Below are 27,165 nucleotides of genomic sequence, written 5' to 3' on the forward strand. Positions count from 1 at the left end.
ATGATCTTTTTTCCCTAGAGAAGCCCCAATGGAACCAGAGCCAATTCAGAAGCAGGCGGTGTTAGCTCCCAGGTAAACTGTTCCCTCCCTGGCAGAATCGGTGAGATTCAGTCTCATATTTGCCCTTAAGGATAAGGTGATTTATCTGTTTGAGTTATTACTTATAGTTTCATATTGTTGCATAATTTTAATAGCTGACATTTACTGCCAGATACAATGCTGAGCATTTCCTTGAATTAATATATTTATCCTAACACAGACTCCATGATGTTACCCTTGTTTACAGATGATGAAATTCAGGCAGAGAGAGGCAGCATCTTGTTGAAGACTCTACAGGTAGAAAGGTCCAGAGCTCAGCTTTAATCCAGGTAGTCTGGTCCTAAAATTGGACTCTTCTTCACAACTCAATAAGGTAACGTTATAAATTTGAAAGAACCAAACAGCAGTTCACAGTTCAATACCAAGTGTAAAACTGCCCGATTGGGATTCTGAAGGGGGGAGGGATTGAAACTGCAGAATATCTGAGAACACATGACTTCCTCACCTTTTCTACTGTTTCTTCAGGAACAAGGTGTGAGCCTTGGTATTTCTATATCCCTTGTTCTATCTGTGAGTAACTTTTATAATTTTGTCCTTCAAGGTGTGCATGTTTCAGTAAGTGTGTGACCTTCAGTACATTTCTGTTGCTGCTAGAGTTCCGGTTGCCACGGTGTCATGGTTTCTGTCAGCCACGCAGTGGTGCAGGGTTACAGGCAAGGACAGGTGGGTGTTCCCTGCCGATCCTGTGTTTAGCTATATCGTGAACTTGCATCTGTTCTGACATTTTTTCTCAGAAGATTATCTAAGATTTTTTTTGGACGGTAGATTGACTATATCTGTATCATGATAAATTCATTGATTAATTTTATATTTGACGTTCCCTCTTGTTTGAAGAGAATGTTTTCAACAAACTTTTGTCATCTCTTTTTTTTAATTAGTCTTTATTTTCAGAGGAGTTTTAAGTTCACAGCAATATTGAGCAGAAAGTACCCAGACATCCCATGTGCCCTGATTTCCAGACACGCACAGCCTTCCCCAGCTCAGCATCACACGCCGGTGGGACCTTTGCTCTCAGAAAGTGCAGGTGCTGGGCTGTGTGGTACGAGGACGTTTGTTCACAGGGAATGGCCAAGCTGTCCCCAAAGTGGCTGCACCCTCTGCACTCCACCAGCAGTGAAGAAGAGTCTGTGCTCCCGTCCTGGGCAGCGCTCACTGCTGTCAGTCAGTGATCTAATTGAAAAGGAGAAGAAGATAAAAGAGTTGAACAGACAGATGAAGGAACTAGAATGAGCATCAACTAGAGAGTTTGACTGAGGCAGAACCTGAGCTGTGAGCAGCTGAGCTGGGACTTCACTGTCCTCACCTCATCTGCATGCGACCGGTCCCCACTAGCAGACACCCCGACTGGGTAGCACTGGGTACTTTATCCTGCACATCAGTGCCTGAGCGCGACCTAGCGGCCTCCCCACTCTGCCAGTTTGAGCAAGTCTCCTACTTTCTGAAAGTTAGCTCACTCAATTGTTAAGCTTGGAAGTGTAATAGCTTATTGATTAGTAGTGATGCTTAAATATGCTAAATTATGTTTGCACATTATCTGACCATACTTAGCATTAAAAATCATTACTATTCTTTTAATTACTGCTGTTATTATCTATAGAGCTTTGCCTCCCAAAGTCCCATATGCAGGGTGACGATGGTTGTTTGCAGCTCTAATCAGTTCACAGTTACCTTGATGACTTTCTTTTACTGGAAATTGTTCCCTCAGCACCAGGCCCCTGGGAACCACCCTTCTATGTTCTGTTTCCATGAATCTGACTGCTCTAGGAACCTCATGAGTAGGAATCCCACATTACTGTCTTCTTGTGACTGGCTTATGTCATGCAGTGTACTGTCCCCTACGTTCACCCCGATGCAGCATGTGATGGATTTCCTGCCTTACCGTGGGGATAAGGGCAATATCCCATTATCTGTGTGCTCTGACTCTGTTTATCCACTCATCCTTCCATGGACACCTGGGCTGCTTCCAGCTCTTGGCCATTGTGAATTGTGCTGTGATAAATTGGTGTGCAAGTAAGGGTTTGAGACCCGGCACGTGTACTCAGAGCTGAATTTGACCCATCACTTTGTAATTCTATTATTAATTTTTTAGGGAACTCCAGGCCCTTTCTTTATTGGCTGTACCAATTACATTTGCACAAAATACATCTTTGCCAACATGTGTAATATTTTCTTATTTGATAATTTTTACAATTTTTGGAAATAAATAATTTAAAAAGCCCATGTTACATTGACCTGAGATCTGAAACAGAGCAGGAAAGCCCAAGGGCACAGTGTTTTCCTGGGTCTCACTGACCCACCTGCCCGCCCCCAGGGCTCCCAGAGAAGAATGGGGACCCTCCTGACTGAGCCCTTCCTGCCTCCCCAGTCACAAAGCTCCCCTCCTCCACCAGGCACTCCTGTGTTTCAGGGTAACAGGAGCCCTGTCCCTACAGGCCACCGGGCTGATGGTGTCTTGTCTTCCTGCAGGCTGTTCCCTCAGGCCCCTCCTCCTACCATTTCCTACTGTCACAATTGTCCCCTTCCTGAGTGACTCCCCAGAATGATCCTTTCTGACCACACTGCCTTCTAATGTCTTCCTCAGAACTGGCCATGCCTCCCCCGTGTTTCCATGGAGCATCTGGTCATGGCTGGGGACAGGCAGAGGACGGGCCCTGTGGGCACTTGTCCTGCTGGGGTCGTTAGGACTCAGAAGGTGTGATATCCCTAACCGAAAAGTGGTTCCATCAAGTAGGACAGTCTAACATTGGAATTGATTTGAAATCTTTCGATATTTTTTAAACAATAGATAAGAGAAGAAACTTTCTTTGATTTGATAATTAATGTCATTTGATAGTCTCGATATGTTATATTAAGTAGAAGTTAGGAGTGGTGTCATAATCTTCCTCTTGTCACAGGTTTCTCTCAGGAACCAAACACCTCTGATTTCTTCACAATTGTCTGCAGCCCACTGACCTTTCTCCCTCAACTGCCAAAGGAGCCCTGGCACAGCAGGCATCATCTCACACTAAAGATGCTCCCTAACCCACCTGAGTAGTTTGTTAATTCATAGTCCTGCACACCCAGGGTTACTTGCTGACCCTCATCTCTGTGCTCAGAACCGGGCTGACAGAGATCAGCAAACCAGACACGGCCTGGTATTAAGGAGCCAAATCCCAGGGGCTTCCCGTCAATCACTGAGTATACATTTCTATCCCCAACCTTGGTGTTGCTGCAAAGGAGATGTCACGGTGCCAGCAATGCCGATCGTTGAGCAAGTCCCTTGAGTCTGTAACATTGAAGCATGGCTTCATTCCTCAGAGTGGATGTTAGGGCAGGAAGCTGGCACAGCCTGGTGACTTGCCACATCCTTTGTGGGCAGGATGAGCAAGGCTCACTAGGTACAAATAAACCCGGGCTCTGCAGGCCACTGAGTCCAGATCCTAATTACTCAGTGTTTTCTGAAGCTGAATGCAAAGCAAAGTCCACCATGAAGCCAGTCCTGTCTGTCCTGCTGCTCACTCTGGCCTTTTGCTGCTATGAGGGTGAGTATCATTTGTAATTAAAGTACAAGTAGCTCCGGGAAGTAACCTTCTCTAAAGTAGGTGACTTATTAAGGGCAGTGCATGAGTAGATCAGAATCCACACCTTCTCCACCACATGTGGTCTAGTTCCCAGCCGTCAGGGCTCATTGCATCAATTCCTAATGATCTGGAACTTTCTCAGACATAATGGCAGGCTCGTTTTAAGGGTTCTCCATCGGAAGCCTCATCCCTATTTGTGGTCTCCGTGTCAGAGCAGCATGATGTAATGAAACCTGGTTGTGAGTCATGTCTCTGCCACTCAGCAGCGCTGTGACCTTGAACAAATGCTTATTCTCTCCAAGTCCCCTGTTGTCCCTGCTTTTCTCAGCTGCCGCCCAGAGTGGCTCTGACAGAGCAGTGAGATGCCGTGTGTCAGAGGGCAGCTCCAGGTCCCGAATGACGTTCTGCTTCCCTGGGTCTTTTAGATGCCGGTTGAGTCCACGTCCCATTTGTTTATCACCCCAGGGAACGCCAGAATAATTCTGGACATGACAAAGTCTACAACAGTGGGTGGAAGGAGGAAGAGAAACAGCCCCAGCAGAGAATCGCGGTTCAGCACTGGGAATACATATTAAATCTGCCCTATTTCCTTTTGTCACACTCCTAAGACCACAGATTCACACTCTGGAGGGCAATCTTTAGCAAGAAAACAGGCACATTAGCTGCAGGGAAACTAGTAACTGAATAGAGAAGATTTGCTGTATTAATCTGAGGAAGCACATGGACTGTCACTTGTGTGTGGTATGAAATATTTAACCACACATTTTGTAGAAATATCAAATTGTATAAGTTCAAGGTTTTGGTGAATGAGCCAAAAAGAATTAACTGGAGGTGCTACCTGATCCCGACTCAGCTTCCAAATCTGTCTCTCGGTCCCCAGTCAGTAGATGGATCAGGGTTAGATGAAATCAAAGTAATGTTTACTTCTAGGGAACAGAAGGACTGAGATGTCCCCATCCCTGGCTGTCAAGGCTCAACTTCTTTCTCTCCTCGCCTAGCTGTGCCAAGTGTGATCCCACAGTTCTCTCCAGGGACAGAGAAAACATGGTGTTAGACCACGATTTCTGGCTGATGCCGGGGTTTAGTGTTGAGGTGAGCCTTGTCTATTTACAGTTTTTATTTTAAACGAGTCTCACTTTCAAAAGAAACCCACCAATGAAACATGTTTTATAATCAGAGAATTCTTTGTAGAATCTCAAACTGTTCCCCAAAAGAGTTATAAAGCAAGTAGATACCCAGTGTATCACGACTGTCACATGCTGACCAGATAACGTAGGTCATGCTCTCTAGGGGCTGAACAGGGAGGAACGAGTTATGAGATCAAGTCCTCATCACCAGGATAAAGGTGCACACAAGAGTCACAGGGTCATGAGTAGGTGACCCCAGAGATTGAAGGCCACAATTTGACAGTGACACTGGGCTGTCTTTGGTGTGACATAGGGAATAAATATTTTCAACCTAAAGGCACCCAGTCAAGGACAGTGGAGAAGAAGACTTCATGTGGAGCAAAGGCCTCCAGCAGAACACTCTGGGGCCAGCACAGAAATCTTTCTAAAGGCCACAGATAGGACAGCTGTGCAGGTCAAGGTCACAGGAATCCATTTGACTCATAGTGTGGAGGTCCATAGGGTCAAACTTAGTGGATGGGCACTGTTGAGAGTTCTCTGATCCTAGACACCTACCTCCTTACCTGGCTCTGCCTCTTACTGGCTGTGTGCCATGGTCAATTTACTGAGGTCTCTTTTTCCATTAAGCTGGATAAACGTCCCATACCTCCCTCATGGGGGGGACATCACACATCAGGTTGCTCAGGGGAATCCTGGTTTGTGCCGCTGTCCTTGCGTTCTGTCCATTTAGTGACTTTTTCTACCTTCTCAAGTGCCCCACGTAGGACAGTAAGTTTCATCATCACTCTACTCACTGGTTGTTGTGAAGATTAAGAGAGGTGGTCACAGTGTCTGTATGGAGTCAGTATTATAGAACTATTTGCCATTCATGTTTTACTGAATCTGGAAATAAGTAACACTGGTCGGGTTAGACATGGAGAGCTCGATGGGCCAGTGGCAGGTAGAATGTGTTCAGAAGCCAAGTTTTCTCAGTACAACTATTTAAGAATGAGTCAGAAAGATATCAAATAAGAACAGATTGAAATATAGCGCTTTATGTTAAACTGTGGGCCTCTCTTCTTCTCTATGAGTATGATCGTCTCTAGATGTCTTAGAGAATGTAGATTAGGAGCATATTTTGAAGGTCTGGTGTAGTCCCAGCCATCCTCTGAGGTTTAAGGAACAGCTGTTTCACTGTTATAAATCAAGCACTTATTATTGTTATTGTTTAGCATGCACTTCTACATTCATTTCATCTACTAACATGGGCGTTGTTACACTTTTAAATTTTTTAGGGTTCTTATATCTCTGCCTCCTTTGTTTCTACACACAGAGCACAGGCTGGTGGGTTCTAGAGGATTTTCACGATCCTTTCCTAATCCGGTGCCAGGTGTGTCTGGTGAATCGTTCTTTCATCCATGGGAGGAGTCAAGGTGGCCTCTTGGAGAATAAAAGGAGGAGTTCTGGGCATTCACCTCCAAAGTGAGATCCTTCTTTCCTGCCACACCGCAGTGACGAGCCAGAGCTGCTGCCGAGACCATGAAGCTGCTCCCAGTCCTCGTGCTCGCTGCCCTCCCCTTTTACTGCTACGCAGGTGAGTCCGCACGCACGGGGCGGGGCTCAGGGGGCTTGTTGTCAGGGCCGCTGTGAGAGATCTCTGCTCCCCTCACCCCAGGACAGAGCAGCTCACTTCTCTAGTTTATAGATGTGTGTGTGTGTGCATGTGTGTTTGTATAACAAGGAAGCAGATATGTGAGGACTTAAAGAATACCCAGATCCTGAGTTACTGTCCGAGGACTCAGACCCTTCCTCGTCATCTTTCTGAATGGACGTGCAGCTGGGATGTGGGAGAAGGACAAGCATCACGGCTGCCCAACACGGAGTTCATGCCTCTGTGACTGAGCAGCTTTTGCATGCGTTCATCCTAGGTGTTGGCTGTGCAGTTCTGGAAAACGCGCTCAGTGATTTAACTAATATTCAAGTGAGCACAGATCAGTTCCTCGAAAAATATCAACAATTCCTACAAAATGAACAAAGTGTAAAGGTCATGAATAAAGTAAAGAGTTGCTTTGGGAATCATGATGTGGAAACTCTGGACAATGTCAGAGCGATGTTGGTAAGTTTGGTTTCTTCTTTCTGCTTTTAAAGAACTGAACAGGGACAAACAGGAAGTTAGTTATTTTTTTCAAAGGGAATGTTTCTTACATTTTATTTATTTATTTATTTATTTATTTTGGGTTTTTTTTTTCCCAGAGACAGTGAATCAGAGATAGGGATAGACAGGGACAGACAGACAGGAACGGAGAGAGATGAGAAGCATCAGTCATTAGTTTTCATTGCGCGTTGCGACACCTTAGTTGTTCATTGATTGCCATCTCATATGTGCCTTGACCGCGGGCCTTCAGCAGACTGTGTAGCCCCTTGCTGGAGCCAGTGACCTTGGGTTCAAGCTGGTGGACTTTTGCTCAAACCAGATGATCCTGCGCTCAATCTGGTGACCTCGGGGTCTTCAACCTGGGTCCTCTGCATCCCAGTCCGACGCTCTATCCACTGCACCACCGCCTGATCAGGCTCTTACATTTTATTTTATTTTAGTGAATTTTATTGTTGGTGAGTGTGAATACTCTGACACCAGGAAAGCCATCCAAGCTGGTGTTGGGGAGCCTGTGCACTTTGTGGAGTGTCTAGTGAGTGATTACTGGAAAGGGGAGAGGGAAAAGTGTGTTTGGGCAAAGGCTTACCTTTCCCTCAGCTGAAGAGACCCCAAGTCTCAAGAGAAACCTCATTTGTAAGAGTAACGAGCTGAAAAAATCTTTTTTGTTAATCAAAACAAATAGAATATATATTTTTTTGTATTATTCTGAAGCTGGGAACAGGGAGGCAGTCAGACAGACTCCCGCATGCGCCGACCGGGATCCACCCGGCATGCCCATCAGGGGGCAATGCTCTGCCCATCCGGGGTGTTGCTCTGTTGTGACCAGAGCCACTCTAGTGTCTGGGGCAGAGGCCAAGGAACCATCCCCAGCGCCCGGGCCATCTTTTGCTCCAATGGATCCTCGGCTGTGGGAGGAGAAGAGAGAGACAGAGAGGAAGGAGAGGGGGAGGGGTGGAGAAGCAGATGGGGGCCTCTCCTGTGTGCCCTGGCCGGGAATTGAACCTGGGACTTCCACACGCCAGGCCGACACTCTACCACCGAGCCAACCAGCCAGGGCCACAAATAGAATATTTTAAAGAATTTTCAAAAGATTCAAGAAATTTATATTTGAGGATGATTCCTTACATACATTAACTGTATCTTCTGCACCCCAGTCCAACACTCCATCTATTGCGCCACTGCTTGGTCTGGCTTAACGCTATCTTCAATGTAGGTGTAAGTGTTTGAATTTCTTGACTAGTAATTACAGTCCATGAGTGAGAAGTAGAAACCATGGCTTTGACTCCGCCACGGTGATGTCTTTAATGAAAACCAAAGCGGTAGTTAAACAATGAGCTAGTCCTGCTGTTTATAACAGAGACTGTTTAGTTACTTCCAGCAGTCATTCCCTACCCTAATGTTCCATTCACAATGTCCCCGGGTAACTATTTGGCAATATTGCCACAGCACAAAGATAACTGTCAATCAAGGAGGGATTGCTGACAACATGGATGAACCTTGGGAAATTTTGATGAGAAAATAAATTAGTTCCAAAGAGAGAGATTTTGCATTTTTCAGAGTAAAAAATCTCTAAGAAAACACTGTAAAAATATGATTTGCAGTGGAGAGTGGTGGGGAAATGGGAGACGGTAATGGTCAAGAGTTGCACGTTAGCGAATGAAAAAGTCCAGGAGATTGTTTGCTCTGCAGAGTGAATGTTTTTAACACGACAAAACCGCACATTCAAATGCAGACAAGAATAATATTTCTTATGTATACTTACCATGATCATATTTTTAAAAAATTAATAACTTCTCAATTAAAGTTGAGGGAACTTTAAATAAAAACCCTGAATCAGACAAATACGTCGGAGCCCCTATATCCAAAGTTTTGTAGCCTAAAAACTATATGGTACAGGCAACCGTCCGTCCGTTTGCTCCAGTTCTAACATGGAACTCAAATTGCATGCTGCTCAGTATTTGGGCTGAGATATTGGAAACTGACAAAACAGTGTATTTCTTGGATAACGTTTCAAAGAAGAGGAAACATACAGGGAAAATCAGCAAAGGGAGCCCCGCTGGGGAAGTGCTGGAAGCACCGGCCCCTCTGGCATCAGCAGAGGTCTCCTGAGCGGGAGGACACAGAGCAGAATTTTGATGTTACTTCCAGCACCAGCTCTCTGCTGCTGGGTGTGGACCAATCCAGGGAAACAATAGAGGTAATGTTTGTTTTCATGATTGACTTTTGTAAGAAGAACAAAAAGTAAGTGATGACTCTGTTCTTGTTTTCTAGAATTCAATATTCAACAGTGAATGGTGTAGTTCATATTAACTTTCCACCAGATCTTTGGCTCAAACTACAGGGAATGATCAGAAACCGACGGATGATGGGTAGAAACCAAAAGTTAGCATAGCACTCTTTTCTGGTTTTTGATCTATAGACTGCAAGACAATTGTTGAAACCTCACATACATTTTTTCCTTCAATAAAGTATCTGCAAACCAAACATTCTTCCTTTGTGATTGAGTAAAACCGGGTTTATAGAGACACACAATGACACATGCGTGGCTGTCGAGCACACACTCACGCACGTGCACACACACACACACACACACACACACACACACACGCTGCTGGGGACCTCACCCTGCCCCTTGGCACGGGCTCTCTGGAGCCAGCTCTGCTCCCCCGCATCTCTAGCATCCTTGCCCGCACTCTGGTAGGCCTGGCCCGCGGGCAATCACTGGTGTTGTCGGCACAATCCACATCGTTCATACCAGCTCTTCTTAGGAACACAGACAAATGTCCTCTGACTGACACCTCCAACCGTGTCATCAGATGAGAGGTGCACCTGGGACACTCAGGATAACGTAAACCAGGGGTCCCCAAACTTTTTACACAGGGGGCCAGTTCACTGTCCCTCAGACTGTTGGAGGGCCGGACTATTAAAAAAAACTATGAACAAATTCCTATGCACACTGCACATATCTTATTTTAAAGTAAAAAAACAAAACAGGAACAAATACAATATTTAAAATAAAGAACAAGTAAATTTAAATCAACAAACTGACCAGTATTTCAATGGGAACTATGCTCCTCTCACTGAACACCAATGAAAGAGGTGCCCCTTCCAGAAGTGTGGCAGGGGTCGGATAAATGGCCTCAGGGGGCCGCATGTGGCCCGAGGGCTATAGTTTGGGGACCCCTGATGTAAACAGATGCCCTCCCTCCTCTGAGGCAGCTCAGGGCTGTGATGAGGCCACTGGGGCCAAAGGGGGCAAAGTGCAGAGTCCGAGGAGGCAGGGGCATCCCGGCCGCCCAATCAGGCTTCACCTGTGACTCTGCCTCCTGCTCCAGTCCCTCCTCGGAGCTGCCATTGCTCAGAATCTTTAGGCCAGGGGTTGGGAACTTTTTTGGCTGAGAGAGCCATGTACGCCACATATTTTAAAATATAATTCCATTAGAGCCATAGAACGACCCGTGTACCTTAGGGATTATCCAATAAAAATTTGGTGTTGTCCGAGAGGACAGCTGTCATTGGCTCCAGCCTCCTGAACCATGAACGTGAGAGGTAGGAAATGAATGGATTGTAATATATGAGAATGTTTTATATTTTTAATGATATTATTATTTTTTATTAAATATTTGCGAGCCAGATGCAGCCATCAAAAGAGCCACATCTGGCTCGTGAGCGACAGGTTTCTGACCCCTGCCTTAGGCCTTTCTGCTCTTGCAAGCCGGTGGCAGGTCTGACTGGGCAATGGGGATCCAGCGACTACAGCCCTATCTCCCGTTGGGACTCCCCAACAGGGCCTTCTCCTGCTCTGTGGACACGCCCACTGCAGACCAAAGGGGACAGGATCCCCCAGATGGCCCAGTGCCCATCTGAGCAAATGGAAAATTCTGTACATGCCTCAGAGAACCCAGACTGAGCATGGTTCATGAGTTCTTAATGAGTTTGTGTGTGTGTGCGTGCATGTGTAATAAGTGAAATGTTATGGGTGGAATTTGGGAAAGGGTCCTTTTGCCTGGACCTAATGGTGTCACCGGCAGGAGGTGTTTTGAAGAAATGGGAGGAGTTCCACATAGGATTAAATGAGTCTTAGGTCTCGTGGCCACTTCTCCATAAAAACATGATGTAAAGATGCATAAACCCCACAGAGGTTCATTGGTGCATATTCATTATTATTATAGTCACTTTTGCTTAATATTTTTAAAAACATTGAAACAGTTCTGTGGGAACAAAAGATATTGTCTGCCTCGTTCTTTGTTTGGATTATGGCTAGTGGAAGTCGGCCCTGGCGGAAGCTGAGTTCACCAAAGAAGGAGTCAGGTCTCATGCTGGCTGAGAAGGACCCATTCTGGTGTGAGCAGAGAACACTCATCATCCACCCCTGGTGTCAGTAAAATCACTCGCTTTGCTTCTCTCCCAGGGAATTCCATCCTCACTGCTTGTTCGTCACTGTGGGATTGAAAGGGTGGACAACACAGCCCCCCTGCACGGCCATGACCTGGGACAGTCACACAGTTGAAGGAAAGACCAAAAATATCCGCAATTAAAGTAAATCAATTTGTAATACACTATTTTTAGATTTTCAAACTGAGGCCACACACCAATCTTTGAATCAAGACAGGATTCAGCCCTTCTTTGCTGGAGTACCTCTTTCAGTGGCTCTGCCCCCTTCCCTCCACCTCTGGTCACGGACAGAGAGCGTCCAGAGAGAAGCCTGCCTGTGGTGAACAGGGAGTGGTGGGGACACGAGGTCAGCAGTAAATCCAGACACCTGAATAGCTACTTCCTCTGAACCTCAGAGCCCAAAGTGCAGGTGGTTGTAGCCAATGCATTATGTGAAAAAGAAAAATGCGCTCAAAAAGAATTAAAGGTATATTTAGAGATGGTTGTAGAAAATCTGATAGGTGGACGAACTCTAAGTTGCATCCCCAATGGCCCCTGGACTGGGTCCCCAGTGTTATGAAGGCACCGTGCACAGGGATATTCAGGAGCAAAGGAAGCATCTCTGACATTTTTCTGCCTTCTCCCTCCCAGGCTGTGTCACAGAAAGGAGAATCAGCCACCACAGTGCCATCGCTTCATGGCAAGAACTGGTGAATGAGAGGAAGGAGACACTCTCCGCTGCCCCATGGCCTTTCCTCTGAGCGGGCTTCCCTTTGCAGCTCACAGCCCGCAGGAGGAGGTCAGAGCCCCATCAGGGATTGTGGGGCTGCAGGCAGGTGTCCGTAGGAGCAGGAAAGAGTGGTATAGCCTCTCACGTTTTCTTTTTCTTTCTTTTTTTTTTTCGTATTTTTCTGAAGCTGGAAACGGGGAGGCAGTCAGACAGACTCCCACATGCGCCCGACCGGGATCCACACAGCATGCCCACCAGGGGGCGATGCTCTACCCATCTGGGGCGTCGCTCTGTTGCGACCAGAGCCACTCTAACGCCTGAGGCAGAGGCCATGGAGCCATCCCCAGCGCCCGGGCCATCTTTGCTCTAATGGAGCCCCTGCTGTGGGAGGGGAAGAGAGAGACAGAAAGGAAGGAGAGGGGGAGGGGTGGAGAAGCAGATGGGCGCCTCTCCTGTGTGCCCTGGCCGGGAATCGAACCCAGGACTTCTTCACGCCAGGGCGATACTCTACCACTGAGCCAACCAGCCAGGGCCTCTCACGTTTTCTTCATCAGCCTCAGGACACAAATCTCGCGGATTCAACCACGCACCAGTCAAGGGAAGAAAGTGAGATAACGGTGTTGAAAAGTTCATAACACAGAGTACATTGCTGTCATGGTACCTGTACGGATGCTTAGGACTTAGATAAAGATCTAACAAGAACATTTTGAAACATGTTAATTACATGATGTGAGATGCTACTGATAAATGCATCTCTTAACGAGCAGAAGGAGACCCTGCTTTAATTTTATATACTTGTGCATAATATCATTTTTAGACAACATGTGGTAATTTTCTTTATGTTTTTCATCTTCATAGATGTGATTCTAAAAAGATTTGTCGCAGGTATGTGCAGATGCAAAAATAATGAGTTTGTGTTAGTAATGTCACCTGAGTCTTTGAATTGTTTTGGCTATTAACTAAATACTGTGTCAATAAAATTTGTTACTTTAAATAATTTTAAGTTATTTATTAGTCATGGCTAAACGTGCTTCTCCTTTTTATTATAGCACTTCCTATAGGAAACAATTTATGTACACAAAATGCTTTAAATCATTTTTTTGAAGCCTGATGGTTCTTATGGGAGAGTCAGAGCTGAGTATGTGGTTCAGATGGGGGACGGTCCGTCCATGTCCTGGGAATGTTGGAGCAGGAATGATTGGGACACGGGAGGCAGAGACGGAGTGGGCATGGCCACATGCGTGTACATGGTACAGTAGACTGGATGCTACATCTAGAAGTGATCCCTTAAAAGTTTTCACCTCCCTGGTGTGTGTTTACAGTCCGAAGACCAAAGTCATAGAAAATTCCTGGGATTTCGCCGAGTTAAGAGGGTTGCTGTGTGCTCAGCGCATCTCCCTGAGGAAGGAGTCCAGAGACCCCGTGTGTTTGCCGTAGGTAATACCTATCACCATCTGCCACCTGCCTCTTCCCTTAGTTTCAATATCTGGTATTCAGGATTATAAAATCACAGTAACAGTGATTCAGATATGATTATAAAATCGTGAATTGAGAGATCGCAAGGTAATGACATTAATTTTCACTGATAGAGATCCCTATGGAACCAGGGCCAAATTTGGAAGCACACTGTGTTAGCACCCAGGGTAGTAACATTCCTTGTTGGCAGAGTCTGTTTGTTTAATCTGATGTTTGACTTTGTGAATCAGGTGATTTCTTCTGTTTGATTTAGTATTTATGTTTGTTTCTTTTCCTTTATTTTTTTAATGGTATTCACCACCAGACACTATGTTGAGCATTCTTCCTATATTGATCCGTTTATCCTCACACAAATCCTTTGAGGACGGCACTATGATACACCCTTACTGTACAGATGAGAAAACTGAGACTGAGAAGTCAGCACTGTGCTGAAGACCCGCAGGTAGAAGGTTTTAGAGCTGACCTGTGACCCATTAGTCTGGGCCCAAAGTCAGGCTCCTCCACACTAATCAATAAATAAAAATGGGCTAAGTCTGAGGCATCTAGAGTTTATTTTTAAACTCAAAACAGAGTACAAGCTATGTTGTCAGAAGTCTTGTGGGGAGTACACAAAACTTGTAGAATTATGTGACAATAGTCGACATCTTTAAATTTATAAGAATTTCCTTAAAGAACAAGGTGTGTACCTCTGTTTATTTAAACTGCCCTTCCCATCTGTGAGTAAAGTTTCATGAGTTTTCCTAAAAACAGTGCACATATATGAAGGTATTGTTCAGAATGTTCCTGCTCGTACTGTGCTTGATGCCAAATGACCTCATAGTCCCCACGATGTCATGTGATGGCCGCAGCTGGTTTATATGAAAGGAATCGATGTTTGTACGCTGAGCATGTGTTTGGCTAATGCTGTGAATTCTGTCAGTTTCAGTAGTGTTTTAGTATATTATATTATAGTTTTAATTTATTTTATATATCTTTTCCTTGTTTGAAGAAATTATTTTTTACATTATCCTTCTTTCATTAATAGACTTATTATTTTCTTTAGAGTAGTTTAGATTCACAGAGAAATTGAACAGAAAATGCAGATGTCCTACTCATATGTCCTACTCACAAACCATCTACTAAGGTCACCAATCGTCCTCTTTTAGGGAGGACAGTCCTTCTTTAGTAGGTTCCGTCCTCCCTTGAAAAGTGTCCTCCTCCATGTCCTCTTTTTTGATATTGGAAGACTAATTTGTAAATGTTCATATTTGATGGATGCAGAGTCGATCCATTTCATGTGATGTGACGTATTTGTATTTGACATGATGATTCGTCAAGGATCAGTACAGTGTGGTGAGACACGATTATGAGACGCATGCGCTCCGCATGGGAGAACTTGAGAGAGCACCATGTTCCAAGTGTACAAGTGGCTTTGTGTACGTCTTCCTGAAACACAACATGGCACATACGACAATGTAGACTCATGATTATTTCTTTCTCAGGTGAATATTCAATCATAGACAGGTAAGCACAATTCACGTTTTATTAACTCACTATCTATTTAATAAATTCCAATTACATATAATTTTATTTTTTTTTCTTTTTCTTTTTTTTTTTTTTTGTATTTTTCTGAAGCTGGAAACGGGGAGAGATAGTCAGACAGAGTCCCGCATGCGCCCGACCGAGATCCACCCGGCACGCCCACCAGGGGCGAAGCTCTGCCCACCAGGGGGCGATGCTCTGCCCCTCCAGGGCGTCGCTCTGCGGCGACAAGAGCCACTCTAGCGCCTGGGACAGAGGCCAAGTAGCCATCCCCAGTGCCTGGGCCATCTTTGCTCCAATGGAGCCTTGGCTGCGGGAGGGGAAGAGAGAGACAGAGAGGAAGGAGGGGGGGTGTAGAAGCAAATGGGCGCTTCTCCTATGTGCCCTGGCCGGGAATCGAACCCGGGTCCCCTGCACGCCAGGCCGACGCTCTACCGCTGAGCCAACCGGCCAGGGCCTACATATAATTTTATATACAAATATTTTCTCGTGTTTAAAGTGGAAATTTAACCTCAAAACATATATATATATATTTCTCTGAGGCTGGAAACGGGGAGGCAGTCAGACAGACTCCTGCATGCGCCTGACCGGGATCCACCCGGCATGCCCATCAGGGGGTGATGCTCTGCCCATCCGGGGTGTCACTCTGTTGCGACCAGAGCCAGTCTAGCGCCTGGGGCAGAGGCCAAGGAGCCATCCCCAGCGCCCAGGCCATCTTTTCCTCCAATGGAGCCTCGGCTGCGGGAGGGGAAGAGAGAGACAGAGAGGAAGGAGAGGGGGAGGGGCGCCTCTCCTGTGTGCCCTGGCCGGGAATAGAACCCGGGACTTCCGCACACCAGGCTGACGCTCTACCACTGAGCCAACAGGCCAGGGCCTCAAAACATATTTATTAGTAACATATAAAGCTGATGTTTTTTAATTAGAAAATGATAAATACACCCGAATATCATTCTAAATTAGTGGTTTTGTTTGATGTTTAGATTTACTGAATGAGTACTTTTTTCTTAAAATTATTAAAAATTAATAGGCATGTAAGCTTAATTACAATGTAAAATATTAAAAATGTTTTATTATGTATTTGTCATATTATACTGTATTATTGTTGAAATAAAAAATGTTTTTTTTTATTTATGATATTATTTTCTTCAATTTATTTTGTCATCCTTTTCATTGTAAAGAAGTTGGTCACCGTACATCTACAGCCCCCACCAGCCTGGGACATATGTTACAGTGGATGAACCTATACTGACACATCATCATCACCCAAGGCCCATAGTTTACATCAGGCTTCACACTTGTGTTGTAGAATTGTGTTGTGAAACCTGCATAATTTGTTAACCAGCATCACTCCATTAAATTCAATAAAAAGTGGTTGTTGTTAATTCCATTTTTAAAACACATAAGCATGTGCATTGTGCAGCAAATCTTCAAATTGGATTTACTCTCTCTTCAATTTCTCTTACTTCTTTGGTCTTTACTCAAATGTCTGTTCTTAGTGGGTGGAGTATCAGTGTTTGGGTCTTCCCAAGTCTCCTTATGTCTGGCTCAGTAGAATTCAGATGGAACACATATTTGCTTCCATCTTAACTCCTTTGCAACATCACATGCCATGTAGTCTTCGGAAAATTCCACTGTCTTGTGAGAGCATGAGAGTGACCTGGGAAAATAAACCTTCACGTTATTATTAATGTAGTTTTGTCCTAGACTCCCTGAGTCATAGCGTCCCATTAGCAGTCCTCAGAACGGCTGTGGAATGTCAGCTGTGTGTGTGTAGTGAAATTTCTCCTCTGTGTATCAATTAGATGAAGGCCATGAGGAGACTTGCCTTTATACCTTAAATATTGGATTCTAGAAGCAAGTGTCTACTTCAACTACAAAAACTACCTCAACTTTGTTATCTTAACAAATGTATGTAGTACAATCTGATAAAATTTCTTACTAAAAATTCTAAGTAAGAGCCTGGGCTGGTTGGCTCAGTTGGTAGAGCATCAGCTTGTCATGTGGAAATCCCAGGTTTGGTTCTTCGTCAGGGCACACAGGAGAAAATTCCATCTCCTTTTCTACCCCTCTAACCTCTCCCTTCTCTCTCTGCCTCTTACAATCCTGAAGCCATGAAAAAATGCTTAAGGCAAGTTGACTCTAGTAGTTAAGGATGGCTCCATGGCCTGCCTCAGGCACTAAAATTGCTTGGTTGCTGACCAGTGGAGCAGCAGCCCCAAATGGACAGAGCATTGCCTGGTATGGGGTTTGCCAGGTGGATCTTGGTTTCGATGCATGCAGGAGCCTGTCTGTCTGCTTCCCCACCTCCTACTCAATATATAAAATTCTAAGTAAGGATAGAAGAAAACTGTTTAGAACCAAGAAAATCAATTTTCAAAGTGAACTGTAAACATCACTCTAAAAGAGTGAGTGCTAAAGCTAATTATATTAAAATATGGGGAAAATGTCTAATAGGTCCATTGTTTGTCAGTATGGATTTGTGAGTTTTAAGTGTCACACTAAAATAAGAAATTTAAAGAATCTTAACTATTTCCAAAGATAAGGTGAAAAACTTTTAACTGCAGACAATATGAATGTTTCTTCAGGAGACATGAGACATGCTCACAGAGCACCACCAAGAGAAATAAAATAATAGGATGAGATGCATGTAAGTGGCTGGATATATGCTAAGTACATAAATATACAGAAGCTTGTGCATGCTACAAACAATAATGAGATTTAAAAATGGAATAAAGATGTCTCATTTATAAGTGTGACAAATTATAAACACAAAAACAAATCTAAAGATTGAGGTATATATACCATGTTTTTGGAAGACAACTTACAAAAACATAAATATTTCCAAAATTTATACACAAAATCATTGTGGTATTTTCATCCTGAATCCCATTGGAGCTTTATCAGAAACTGGATTGAATTATTTAAAAATTTTTAGGGAACAATTTATGTTTGAAAATGGCCAAGATATTTGAAACATCACTGAGTAGTAACTTGCTGTATCAGATATTAAAACTTACTTAAAAAAATTGTCCTTGATCCAGATGAATAGGAGTAGAAATGGACAACAGCCTGACCAGGCAGCTGTGCAGTGGATAGAGCATTGGACTAAGAAGATGAGGAACCAGGTTCAGAACCCTGAGGGCGCCTGCTTGAGCACAGGCTGCTGACATGACCCCATGGTTGCTGGCTTCAGCCCAAGGTCACTGACTTGAACCAGGAAGTTGTTGGCTTGAAGCCAAAGTCACTGGTTTGAGCAAGAGGTTACTGAATCAGCTGGAGCCCCCTGGTCAAAGCACATATGAGAAAGCAATCAATGAACAACTAAGCTGCCACAACTATGAGTTGATGCTTCTCATCTCTATCCCTTCCTGACTGTCTGTCTGTGTCTCTCCCTAAACAAAAATAAAAAATAGACAACTATACTGTATATCATTAGAGAGCTCTAAAATGAATCTATATATATAGGGGTCTTAATGTATAGCATCAACGTTACAATTTAGTTATTAAAGAACTATTTATGTTTTGCTCAGACATCGCTAATAAGCATTGAAAAAATAAAAAGATTTCTATCTCTCACAATATAAAAAATTTAAAGTGTTTTTAAGATTAATATGTAAGAATTCATGAATTTCAGTATAATAGTTGGGGTGGAAGCCAGATTGCATGGGGATGAGAGGTGAAAGGAAGGGGACTCGTGGGACCAGTGACTGGGATGCTGTGAAGTAAACACTCCAGGGGCTTGGGAAGCGGCCTGGCTGAGACCCTGCGGAACCATGTGGCACCCCCTGGTTTCATCCACAGAGGCCTGGATTTTTTTCTCAGCCTCGTGGAGGCCATTTTATTCACCTATACAATAGTTAATAACAAGTAAAAGATAATAGCCTACAACATGACAAAGATGACTTAATTTGCATAATCAACACATCTATCAAGGAACATATAAACTTTATTGGTCAGTGCCTGTGTACTAGGCAGTTCTGGATAAGAAATATATTTGTAAGGCCCTGACCAGACAGGTTGGTTGACTAAAGCATTGTCCTGAAGCACAGAGGTTGCTGGTTCTATTCCTGGTCAGGGCACAGAACAGAAACAAGATGGTATCCTGTTTCTCTCTCTCCATCCCTTTCTTTCTGTATAAAATCTATAAAATAAACATTTCTTTAAAAACAAGAGTTATAGTCCTGTAAGATCTTATGTTTTATGTTTAAACCTAAGGAACAGCAGATTCAAAATTATAGAAATTTGGAGACAATGTTAAGGTTACCTGTGTATACACCTAGATGGTTAGTGATTACATAGGACTGATATCAGCATAGAATAAAAGACTTTACTTTCCCCTTCACTACAAAAGTCTGTTCAAGAAGAAAGGTCTTTCTGGTGAGCAAAAAATCAAGTTAAGAACAGTAAATAATCTTGAGGATCCTGACATGAGAATTAGCTGGTCAGTTTCCTGGGCCATCTCACAAGCCCTGAGGCCTTATGGCCTCTATTTCCAGGGTGTTCCTCCAGAATACACAGGCTTCCTTCAGCCTGTCCTGGGAGCCACAGTGTGATGCCTTTGTGCCCTAGGGTCAACACTTAGAAAATTCGCTTATTTTTTGTTAATGACAGCTCTGTGTGCACAGGACTCAGACTTCCCTGTTGGGGAGGTCATTAGTGGCATTGTGACTTGCTGTCCTCAGTTTCTTGCTCACAGGAGGGGCTGACATACAAGGAGGAGCATGTGCCTCAAGCAGGGACCAGCGCACCTACTGACTGTGGGCGGGTCAGGAGGAGCTGTGAGGACAGGGCCTCAATGCTAGAGGCAGTTCTTCCTCGGGATTCTTTATGGAACTTCCTCCCCCGTAGAACACATGCACTGTAACAGAGCCTCCCTGGGTCTGTTGACCTTGATCCTGCTGTAAAGGGTCTTAGGCTGGAAGGAGAGTCCCTGAGCTCAGTGTCTTCTACTACTGGGGGAAGGAATTCACTGGGCACCCCCTGGAAATCTCATCAGCCCAGGACAGTGTCATGTCTGCAGAGCCCCAAGCTCCTCTAAATGCAGCCTGCAAGATCACTGTGACTTTGAGAGGACCTTAAGTCATTTTTGAGTTGTATTTTCATAACTTACTCAGTCCTGAATTTGCTACTGTACTTGGATCTGACCTTCCAGGGGTCTCTGATGGGGTGCATGCATGGCTGTAATTTGATGAGTAAGACTTTGCATCTTATCAAAATGCACTTGATCACCATGTTCACTTTCTTCGACCTTAGAAGAAATAAAACCATTGAAAACTAGAACAGGGAGTGTCTCACAGTGTGGGATAGGTCGTATTACTGAAGGAATATTAGGATTTGTGATCATATGCTGTTTTTTCTTGCTGATGCCTTTTGTATGGATCAGACAGAAATGACAGTCACTGCTGTCGTCCTTAGGTTCACACCAAACCATGAAAATACCAAAAGGCATTCCTTTGTGTTTTCATTTTGTCCAGTCACGAAGCATTTTCTCACAATTATGACACACAATATGAGGAGCCCAATTCTTGTCTTGATCGCCAAGGAGAACTTGAAAATAGGCAATATATGCACATGTCATAAATGATGAAATATTGTGCCTTTGACGTTGAAGTGTGTAACAGCCACATATATAACAGAAGGTCTCAGGACTATAGTTACATTTACGCCTACTTGAAGAAGCCATGATTCAATCTTAAAACAGAATAAGAGGGTGTTTTTATCAGATAATAATTTTTTACATTTAACAACAAGTACAATTATGTAAGAATGATGTTTGTAAAACATTAATTGCCTTGTGGTTATGTTCAATCCAAGAGTCCTTGCCCTTGAACTCCAATTTAAAAACCAATGCATGCTATCAACTCTAACAAAAATAAATTAAAATTGAATAAAAACTGGAACATGCACCAAAAAAAAAAAGATTTCAGATTTGGAATCAGCAATGCAGATATATATAGAAACAGTTCTAAAACGTCATGTAACAGAGAATAAAAAATTAATTTTTACCCCAGTGTAATTTTTTTTCACTATTATTATTACCTCTTATTTATGTACAACTCAGAGCTCAATTAAATCATGGCAAGAGTAGTGAACAAGAAGAAGAAAATCTTCGGTGGTCCACAGTCCTTTCCCTGCCGCGGGCTTTCCTCTGCAGCTCACAGCCCGCAGGAGGAGGTCAGAGCCCCGTCAGGGGTCCAGGGGCTGCGGGCAGGTGTCCGTGGGAGCGGGAAGGAAGGGTGCAGCCTCTCACAGGTGTCCCTGATGCCTCAGGGCCAGTGGTGGGATTCAAATAATTTAACAGCTGGTTCTCTGTCCTAATGACTGTTTTAAGTACAAAAAAGGATATACTGAAAGTAGTTTATTATTCCATGCATTTAATGCTTAAACAAGAATAAAAAAGGAGCAAAAGACTAGATTATAAGAAAGTGTTTTAAAATATTAATGAGAAAGTATTAAATAACATTTGACAAAAAACAATAAAACTGTTATATAAGATATTTTTGTATTGCTTCTTGATTGACATCCGCACTTGCCACTTTTTAACTTTTAAATGAGCATCATTGGTTGTGTGATTTATCCTTAACCATCTTCTTACTGTACGGGTAGAATCCCATTTCTTTACCTATGGACGGAATGAACATTACTAAGGGCGCTTAGAATACGTTGTTGTGGAAATGATGTTAAAAACAGTTAAGAAATGTAAATTTGTGATTTGCACATTGGGCAGTTGTTCAGGTGCCCAACTTAGAGTGAACCCTGATTACAAGTGTCATTTAAACAACCAGTTTGCCAAACTCAACAAAAAATTAGGTATTGGTTCTACTGAACCTGTGAGAGCCGGCTGAATCCCACAACTGCTCAGGGCATAAATTTCATGACTCATCAGTGCACAATGGCGAGGGAAGTGATACTAACATGGCTCATGAAGTTTGTAAGGTGATGGACATGGTGAGTTGGGCACCAGCTGCAATGTTGCTGCTTCGGATAAATATCAAACATATATTTTGAAATTTCATGCTTCTTAAATGTATGTAGTAAGATGTTCTGATAAACAGAATATCTCTTAAGGAGCTGAATGAGGCCTGATGCCGATGTCATGGTTTCTGTCCCCCGTGTGCTGGTGCAGGGTTACAGGCAAGGACGGGTGGGTGTTCTCCGTCGATCCTGTGTTCAGCTGTATCGTGAACTTTTATCTGTTCTGAGAGTTTTTCTCAGTAGATTACCTAAGATTTCTCTGACAGTAGATTGACTATATCTGTATCATGATAAATTAATGGATTTTATATTTGATGTTCCCCTCTTGTTTGAAGAGAATGTTTTCAACAAAGTGTTTGCCATTTTTTTTATTAGTCTTTATTTATTTATTTTTTTTAATTTTATAATTTTATTTTTTTAATGGGGTGACATCAATAAATCAGGATACATATATTCAAAGATAACAAGTCCAGGTTATCTTGTCGTTCAATTATGTTGCATACCCACCACCCCAAAGTCAGATTGTCCTCTGTCACCTTCTATCTTGTTTTCTTTGTGCCCCTCCCACCCCCTATCCCTCTCCCATTCCCCCCTCCCCCCCGTAACCACCACACTCTTATCAATGTCTCTTAGTTTCACTATTATGTCCCACCTACGTATGGAATAATACAGTTCCTGTTTTTTTCTGATTTACTTATTTCGCTTTGTATCATGTTATCAAGATCCCACCATTTTGCTGTAAATGTTCCGATGTCATCATTTCTTATGGCTGAGTAGTATTCCATAGTGTATATGTGCCACATCTTCTTTATCCAGTCATCTATTGATGGGCTTTTTGGTTGTTTCCATGTCCTGGCCACTGTGAACAATGCTGCAATAAACATGGGGCTGCATGTGTCTTTACGTATCAATGTTTCTGAGTTTTGGGGATATATACCCAGTAGAGGGATTGCTGGGTCATAAGATAGTTCTATTTTCAGTTTTTTGAGGAACCACCATACTTTCTTCCATAATGGTTGTACTACTTTACATTCCCACCAACAGTGGATGAGGGTTCCTTTTTCTCCACAGCCTCTCCAACATTTGCTATTACCTGACTTGCTAATAACAGCTAATCGAACAGGTGTGAGGTGGTATCTCATTGCCGTTTTGATTTGCATTTCTCTAATAGCTAAAGAAGATGAGCATCTTTTCATATATCTGTTGGCCATTTGTATTTCTTCCTGGGAGAAGTGTCTATTCATATCCTCTTCCCATTTTTTATTGGATTGTTTGTTTGTTTGTTGTTGAGTTTTATGAGTTCTTTGTATATTTTGGATATTAGGCCCTTATCTGAGCTGTTGTTTGAAAATATCATTTCCCATTTAGTTGGCTTTCTGTTTATTTTGTTATCAGTTTCCCTTGCTGAGCAAAAACTTCTTAGTCTGATGTAGTCCCATTCATTAATTTTTGCCTTCACTTCTCTTGCCATTGGAGTCAAATTCATAAAATGCTCTTTAAAATATTAGTCTTTATTTTAAGAGCAGTTTTAAGTTCACAGTAAATTAAGCAGAAATTACCCTGAGACTCCACGTACCCTGATTTCAGACACACACAGCCTTCCCAGCTCAGCGTCACACGCCGGGTGGGACATTTGTTCTCAGAAAGGGCGGTTGTTTGGCCATGTGGTAAGAGGACTATTAGTTCTCAAAAAATGGCCAAGCCGTCCCCAAAGTGGCCTCACCCTCTGCATTCCACCAGCAGTGAAGAAGAGCCTGTGCTCCCGTCCTGGGCAGCACTCAATGCTGTCAGTCAGTGATCTAATTGAAAAGGAGAAGATAAAAGAGTTGAACAGACAGATGAAGGAAGTAGAATGAGCATCAACTAGAGGGTTCAACTGAGGCAGAACCTGAGCTGAGAGCAGCTGAGCTGGGACTTCACTGTCCTCACCTCATCTGCATGTGACCCGTCCCCACTAGCAGACACCCCGACTGGGTAGCACTGGGTACTTTATCCTGCACATCAGTGCCTGAGCGCGACCTAGCAGCCTCCCAACTCTGCCAGTTTGAGCAAGTCTCCTACTTTCTGAAAGTTAGTACACTCAACTGTTAAGATGGGAAATGTAATAGCTTATTGATTAGTAGCGATGCTTAAATATGCTAAATTATGTTTGCACATTATCTGACCATACTTAGCATTAAAAATCATTAGTATTCTTTTAATTACTGCTGCTATCTATAGAGCTTTGCCTCCCAAAGACTCGTTTTCAGGGTGAGGATGGTTGTTTGCAGCTCTAATCAGTTCACAGTTACCTTGATGATTTTATCTTAATGAAAATTGATCCCTCATCATAGGCACCTTGGAAGCACCCTTTTATGTTCTGTTTCCATGACTCTGACTGCTCTAGGAACCTCACCTGTAGGAATCCCACATTACTGTCTTCTTGTGACTGGCTTATGTCATGCAGTGTACTGTCCCCCACGTTCACCCAGATGCAGCATGTGATGGACTTCCTGCCTTACCATGTGGATAAGGGCAATATCCCAATATCCGTGTGCTCTGACTCTGTTTATCCACTCATTCGTCCATGGGCACCTGGGCTGCTTCTAGCTCTTGGCATTGTGAATTGCACCATGATTAATGGGTGTCCAAGTAACTGAGTCCCTGCAAGTGTACTCAGAGCTAAGCTTGACCCATCACTTTGTAATTCTATTATTAATTTTTTAGGGAACTTCAGGCCCTTTCTTTATTAGATGTACCAATTACATCTGCACAAAATACATTCTTTCCAACACTTGTAATTTTTTTTGTGTGTATGTATTTTTCTGAAGCTGGAAACGGGGAGGCAGTCAGACAGACTCCGTATGCGCCTGTCCAGGATCCACCCGGCATGCCCACCAGGGGGCGGTGCTCTGCCCATCTGGGGCAACCAGAGCCATTCTAGCACCTGAGGCAGAGGCCATGGAGCCATCCTCAGCACCCGTGCCAACTTTGTTCTAATGGAGTCTTGGCTGCGGGAGGGGAAAAGAGAGACAGAGAGGAAGGAGAGGGGGAGGGGTGGAGAAGCAAATGGGTGCCTCTCCTGTGTTCCCTGGCTGGGAATTAAACCCAGGACTCCTGCATGCCAGGCGATGCTCTACCACTGATTCAACTGGCTAGGGCTATATTTTTTTATTTAATACTTTTAATTAATTTTTGAAAATAAATAATTTAAAAAGCCGTGTTACATTGACCTGAGATCTGAAACAGAGCAGGAAAACCCAAGGGCACAGTGTTTACCTGGGTCTCACCGACCCACCTGCCCGCCCCCAGGGCTCCCAGAGAAGAATGGGGACCCTCCTGACTCGGCCTGTCCTGTATCCCCAGTCACAAAGCTCCCCTCCTGCACCAGGCACTCCTGTGTTTCAGGGAGACATGGGCTCCTGTCCCTACAGGCCACCTGGCTGATGGTGTCTTGTCTTTACCGAGGCTGTTCCCTCAGGACCCCTTATCCTAACTTTTCCTACTGTCACAATTGTCCCCTTCCTGAGTGGCTCCCAGAATACTCCTCTGTGACCCATTGCATCCTAATGTCTTCCTCAGAACTGGCCATGCCTCCCCCATGTTTCCATGGAGCATCTGGTCATGGCTGGGGACAGGCAGAGGACGGGCCCTGTGGGCACTTGTACCGCTGGGATCGTTAAGACTCAGAAGGGGTGATCCCCCTAACTGACAAGTGGATCCGTCAATTAGGACAGTCTAGCATTGGAATTGATTTGAAATCTCTCGATATTTTTTAAACAATAGATAAAAGTAGGAACTTTCTTTGATTTGATATAAAATGTCAGTTGATAATTTTGATACGTTAGATTAAGTAGAAGTTAGGAGTGGGCTTGTAATCTTCCTCTTGTCACAGGTTTCTCTCGGGAACCAAACACCTCTGATTTCTTCACATTTGTCAGCAGCCACTGACCTTTCTCACTCAATAGCCAAAGGAGCCCTGGCACAGCAGGCATCATCTCACACTAAAGATACTCCCTAACCCACCTGAGTAGTTTGTTAATTCATAGTCCTGCACACCCAGGGATACTTGCTGACCCTCGTCTCTGTGCCCAGCACCAGGCTGACAGAGATCAGCAAACCAGACACGGCCTGGAATAGGGAGCCACATCCCTAGCAGGCTCGTTTTAAGGGTTCTCCATCGGAAGCCTCATCCCTGTCTGTGGTCTACGTGTCAGAGCAGCATGATGTAATGGACCTTACTTGGGAGTCATGACTCTGCCACTCAGCAGCGCTGTGACCTTGAAAAAATGCTTAATCTCTTCAAGTTTCCACTTGTCCTTGCTTTTCATAGCTGTCGCCCAGATTGGCTCTGACAGAGCAGTGAGATGACGTGTGTCAGAAGGCAGCTCCAGGTCCTGTCAGATGTTCTGCTTCCTTAGGTCTTTTAGGTGCTGGTCGAGTCCATGGCCTATGAACTCCTAAAATCAGACTCATACAATGTTGAAGCAGGAAGGGCTGTAGCAGAGTTCTCAGTTCAGGAAGAGCCAGTGTTGTCTGAATCTCTGAATGATCTATCTTCCCATAGGCTCTGAGAACCAGCAGCCCTCAGCCAGTTGGCACATTCTGCTTGTTCTCTAGGCACTCGGCCAGGATTTGAGACCCCAGTGCCATCATTAAGGCGGCAACTGCTACTTTTCTGGGCTCATTCTGGGCATTAATCCAGCACTTTGGTGTGACTTCACTCCCTGGGCACTGACCCTTATTTTCTCCTATTTTCTTGAGTCATTTTCTTTCATCTGCCTTTTGGAACCTCCTGCTTTTTCTCCATGTGGCTTCCAATCTGACCCTCTCACCATCTCTGCGTAGCTGCTGTCTGATCCGGTGTGATCACAGCCTGGTAGGGCACGTTCTGGGCAGCAGGTGGTGACAAAGGCTTGGGAGAGGGGTGGAGGATCTAGACCAGCAAAAGTGTTTACTTCCAGTCTCCGCACAATCCCAGTGGGGTCGGTAGTAAGCCCCAGTTCCCACCTCCCACCTTCTCTAAGAATTCCGTACATCAGTGCAGAACACAAGAGCCATCATGACTTGTACATAATTTCAGATGTGTGAAACTCATAGAGTCCTTTCCTCAGAATCTTTTTGGCAGTCTTCATCCAATTACATAATCCTATAGCCTAATTTAGTCTCAAAAGAGCATCTTCTAACATT

At 44.0% G+C, this 27,165-nt stretch overlaps 1 protein-coding gene across 2 annotated transcripts in view; it reads left to right on the top strand.

The window, feature by feature from the left end:
- Positions 1–27,165, top strand: part of LOC136320894 (secretoglobin family 1D member 2-like) — a 236,610-nt gene that overhangs the window by 154,427 nt on the left and 55,018 nt on the right. Inside the window, exon 1 of one of the 2 annotated variants that reach the window (XM_066254039.1) lies at positions 3,556–3,620. The exons of the other annotated variant lie outside the window; for it this stretch is intronic. Within the exon in view, the coding sequence (XP_066110136.1) occupies positions 3,566–3,620 (55 nt within the window). The 5' untranslated portion in view covers positions 3,556–3,565. Of the gene's footprint in view, positions 1–3,555; positions 3,621–27,165 lie in introns of those variants that run through there. 2 annotated transcript variants of the gene reach the window in all.

This window comes from Saccopteryx bilineata, chromosome 1 (assembly GCF_036850765.1).
Source record: "Saccopteryx bilineata isolate mSacBil1 chromosome 1, mSacBil1_pri_phased_curated, whole genome shotgun sequence".
Lineage (NCBI taxonomy): Eukaryota > Metazoa > Chordata > Mammalia > Chiroptera > Emballonuridae > Saccopteryx > Saccopteryx bilineata.